The 5,000-nt window shown below is 40.8% G+C and overlaps 3 protein-coding genes across 3 annotated transcripts in view; all 3 read left to right on the plus strand.

The window, feature by feature from the left end:
* The window catches only part of LOC108257771 (E3 ubiquitin/ISG15 ligase TRIM25), a 5,545-nt gene extending 4,628 nt beyond the window's left edge, over positions 1–917 (plus strand). The window contains exon 6 of the mRNA XM_053677561.1: positions 62–917. Coding sequence (XP_053533536.1) covers positions 62–513 — 452 coding nt within the window. The 3' untranslated portion in view covers positions 514–917. The remainder of the gene's footprint in view (positions 1–61) is intronic.
* The window catches only part of LOC128629437 (peptidyl-prolyl cis-trans isomerase-like 4), a 30,946-nt gene that overhangs the window by 18,437 nt on the left and 7,509 nt on the right, over positions 1–5,000 (plus strand). The gene's annotated exons all lie outside the window — the stretch shown is intronic.
* LOC108261247 (E3 ubiquitin/ISG15 ligase TRIM25) overlaps positions 1–5,000 on the plus strand; it is a 17,273-nt gene that overhangs the window by 10,044 nt on the left and 2,229 nt on the right. The window lies entirely within an intron of this gene.

Here is a 5,000-nt window from a genome sequence, read left to right on the forward strand (position 1 = left end):
CACACACACACACACATCCTGTGATTAATATCTAACATGTTCACATTTGTCATGTGTTTAGATTTCTGTGATCTGACTCTGGATCCCAACACAGTAAATAATTACCTCATTCTGTCTGAGAGGAACAGAGCGGTGACGTACAGTGGGAGAAAGCAGCAGTACTCTGATCATCCAGAGAGATTTGACTCCATATCAGTCTCATATAAAGACATCAGCAGGAAAGGACCGGGTAATGAGCGTGGGTTTGGACGCAACAATCAGTCCTGGAGTCTGTGGTGTTCTTCTTCTTCTCTCTGTTTCTGGCACAACAACATTAAAACTGATCTCGGAGTTCCATCGTCCTCCAGAATAGGAGTGTATGTGGATCACAGTGCAGGAACTCTGTCCTTCTACAGCGTCTCTGACACGATGAAGCTCCTCCACAGAGTCCACACCACATTCACTCAGACTCTATACGCTGGATTCTGGCTCGGCTATTGTGGCTCAACTGTGAGATTACGTGATCCAAAATAAAATATCAGAAATGTGATTTTATTGAATTAAAATGAGCAAAAGTATCATCTTTACTCAAATATAGATATAATATGAGTAAGTTATTTTATATTTCCTAATGGTCATTAATACTGTTATAGCTTCTTTATTCTGTCCTTTAAGAGATTTTAATGTTATGATAATGTGGCTATTATTGGAAAAAAAACATCCACATTGTTCCTTATTTTGTTTCTGAATAAAACTATTATACTAAACACATGCTATAATAGCTGGTGTGTGTTTTTATTAGTATTATTTCAAATAAATTATTTAGGTTTCCGGTTCAGAATATTATTAGACTGGTGTTCTCGTGTCTCACATCTACCAAATTTATAATGTAATCTCAGATTTTTTAAAAAAAATAAATAAAAAAATAAAGAATCGTGTTACTGTGTCTGTAATTGTTTATATTATCTCTCTACTGAATTCATCCTTTACAGCAATACATCAACTGCATGATATTATTACAGTCGTTTACGATTGCTATGACAATTTTTTCAATAGTTTGAACAATTTTCCTAAACTCTTAACACAGTTAGCACATCCGTCTGTGTAGGCTGTACAGTTAACACATTTCTTGTTGCTTTGACACAAAACGCGTACAGTTAACACACATTTAAAATGCTTGAACTTCTTTTACACACGAGCTCAACCAAGACCGAAACAGTGGATTTGTGCTGCCAAATGTACAAATGCTTTCACACTGTATGTCAGAACAGATCACATCATGTTCTAAACCTAACTTATAGGATAAAGTCAAAGTGAACAGCTGTTCATACTGTGAATTGAAACATGTATATATCCCCTGTATTTTATTCCACTGCTACTGAGAAACAGCTGATTGAAGTTGGGCAAATAGATCAATCACGGCTGATTCCCAGCTAGGAAACACACTCAGGTGTTGAGCTTCTGTCAATCGCACGACCATATGGTATACAGTAAAAGAGGACCTCTTTGGGCTGATCTTATGTGGAAAAGGAAAAATATAGAGCAGGGGTGTCAAACTCAATCGCACAGGGGGCCGAAACTCGAGTCACACTTTAGGTCGCAGGCCGAACAGGATAAACATTTATTGAACAGACTAAAACTTAACGTTTTTCGAACATAAATATGAATCGAAACAGACCGGATACAATATTATTCCACAATAAATAAACTGTAAATAACTTTAAAAATATTGCCCTCCATAAAAATATCTACTGTCAAAATTATACAAATTCAAAATATGAACGTGCTGCAAAAAAAAACCCTGAAAATATGAATAAAAATTGTGCTTTTAAGTAAAAATTAAAATAATAACAAATCAAAACATTTCATTTTCTTTGCACTTATGCCATTTTGTCAGAGCTGGATGCTTGGCATCTTTTCTTGGCAACAAGTTCGTTTATGTTTGGGGTAAGCTTCTGTGTGGTGGAGATTCTCAGGATGGACTGCAGGCGTTCATCAGTGAGACGACTCCTGTGTGATGTTCTGTTAGTCTTCATCACAGAGAACAGCTTCACACACAGATATGCGCTACCAAACACGCACAAGGTTCGAGCCGCATGTAGACGGAGCTGGGGCATTGCATCAGGAATGAAGCGAGTAGACTGTGCGGGCCCCGCGGTGTCGTACTCTGTCTTTAGTGTCCCATTACACTGCAGCTCTATCAGCTCCATCTGAATCTGTACAGGTGCAGTTTCCACCTCGACGGCAAATGGGTTGTGAAGCAGCTCGAAATGACCTTTCTGTGCTTCAACGTCACCAAAGCGCCGCGCGAACTCAGTGCGAGGTGCGCTCAGTTTATCAGCAAAGTGTGCATTTGGGAACACCGCGGCGCTGACTTGGTTCGACATTACTTGGCAACAGGGAAAGTGAGACGAGTTGCATTGGTGCATTTGTGTCTCCCATCGATTTTAACGTCCAATGTTTCCTCTGTAACGCACAAACTGGAGTCCACTCCACGAATGAAGATGGCCAGCTGTGCAGTATCAGTCATGTCAGTACTTTCATCCACAGCAAGGGAGTATGCAACAAGGTCTTTGCCTCTTTCAATCAACTGTGTTTTCAAATCAGTGGCCATCTCACAAACCCGATCGGCAACCGTATTTCTGCTAGGGCTTACATTTGCAAACACCTGCTTTTTGTCTGGACACAAGACGTCGCACCCTTTCATCATGCAGCTCTTCAGAAACTCTCCCTCGGTAAATGGCCGGGCTGATTTGGCTCTCTCCTCTGCCACAATAAAACTTGCTTTCACAGCAGCTTCACTTTGTGATTTTGCCTGGGTGATAAACGTCTGCTGTGATGTCAGATTCCTCTTCAACTCTTCGGCCTTCTGTAGCTTCTGCTCCGCATTCAGGTTTCTCAACTTGTCCTGATGTTTTGTCTCGTAGTGCCGTTTTAGATTATATTCCTTAATTACGGCCACATTAGCTCCACAGAGAAGACGCACAGGTTTACCGGCAGTGTCAGTAAACATGTACCCAGCCTCCCACCGGTTTTGAAAGGCTCTGTTTTCAGAATCAACTTTTCTCTTGGCCAGTGTTAAGGGCTAGATTAACTTGAAATTAGGGTTTCATACATCAACAGATGCTTGATCGATCTGACACAATGGACGGGAATGATCGCAGGTACCCTGTTGCGCTGCATTATGGGATTTGTAGTTTGTGTGTTACTGGCGCTTCATATCGCCGAGCCATTAAAAGAAAGATATATAAAATGATCTCGCGGGCCGGATATGATTGTACGCCGGGCCGGACGTGGCCTGCGGGCCTTGAGTTTGACACATCTGCTGTAGACAGTTTCTCTAAATGATTTGAGGCTTTTCCGTGTGCGAGTGAAAATGTTAAAACTTGGCGAAGGAGTACTGCCTGTCCTGACCTTTTACCTGCCTTTCTTACTGAAATTCGAAGGACACCATCTAAAACCACAGGCCTTTCACCCTTTGAGGTGTTATTCAGACCTTTCCCCGTGGCTTGGAAAATGTCTACTAACCTTTCTCATTCCACAGGAAGTGGTGTTGATATTCATCTAGACGACTAGGTGTCTAAATTGCTTGACGTGTTGTGTACGTGCTAAATTAAAATGACCTTTACCCCTCACAGAAACCCACACATCCTTTTGTTCCAGGAGACCAGGTGTTATGACCTCAGAAGGACCGATCCGGAGACATGCAAGTTGGTTAAAAGCTGTTAACAAACGAGCTCTGTCCATTCTATTTTTCCTCCACCTATTCTCTGTGACAGGTTGCCCATTCGGGAACGTACCTGTACCCCTGACGAGGTCTGAGCATCGGTGAACGTGTCTACAAAAGAAGGAAATCCTGTCCTGCTGGCTGACCTGATTCACACTTTACACATACACATATAGTTTTTCCTGTATTAGCTCTAATCACAAAACCAATGACATGTTTTTACGTTATTGTCTTTTTCTGTTCCTGTTACTGTGTGTTTTGTTAACCTATGACTTTCCTTTTGGTTTATTCTGTGCTACGCTAGAATAAACGAGAGGATTGAAAGGAAATTCTCTTATATCATGTACTCTCTTATATTATGAACTGCTATCAAATACCTATGATGAATGTATTCATTTAATTACCTCTTTAAATAAGCTGATCAACCGCCATCTTTCTTATAGCTGGCACATGTATTTTCTGTCTCTTGAAAAGACTTATTTTCATAGTGTGCTGTGTGTTTTGTTTTGTCTATCTGGCTGGCACCTGCACCAGTAGAAACCGTCCACGCACTGCCGTTATCAATGTGCACAATGTGTATAAATACTTCTGTTTTGAATGAATAACCCGGAAGTCTCTGTGAACATTCATACGTGCCAGTGTGTGTGTTCATTCGGACTCTCCAGGCGCCTGAACTCTGCGGTAAACCACACTTTCTAGCTCATAGCAGCACAGAACTAATAGTTAATAAGTGTAGAACAGGCTGAAAGGGCTGACGGAGGTCTGGAAGACAAAATCTGAGATTTGGAGATTTCTAACAAATACTGTGTTAAAATCCATGTTGGTCAACTCATTACATGCCAGAAACATGTATACCAATATGTAACATTAGAGACGGTCCCTTTATTTGCGCATATCTGCGAATGCTGAACGTCCAACGTCAAACCAACTTTATGCCAGTCCGCTAGCTTCATCTTCTTTTGTGGCTTGTCTGCACAACCCCACCACTAGGGGCCGCCCCAGAGTAACATGTTACAGTAGTATCTGCAATCCATTTCTCTTCCTGTGAGACCCGGATGTGAAGACCTGACTTTAAGATCTGAATTTTTGCAGTCTGAATTTATGAGGTTGAAAAAATAAATGTGTTTAAATATTCCCTGATGAATAATGAAGATGGTATTTTAACACCTGGATATTTTGGAACTGTATTTTAGGAAGATGTGCACTGAATTTTTTATTTAGTTTTCAATCAAAATATACACACCCAGTGAATTGCAGAGGAAACTAATTCAAGCACTGATATTGCTGCTTTTTG

The sequence above is a fragment of the Ictalurus punctatus genome, chromosome 2 (assembly GCF_001660625.3).
Source record: "Ictalurus punctatus breed USDA103 chromosome 2, Coco_2.0, whole genome shotgun sequence".
NCBI classification, from domain to species: Eukaryota; Metazoa; Chordata; class Actinopteri; order Siluriformes; family Ictaluridae; genus Ictalurus; species Ictalurus punctatus.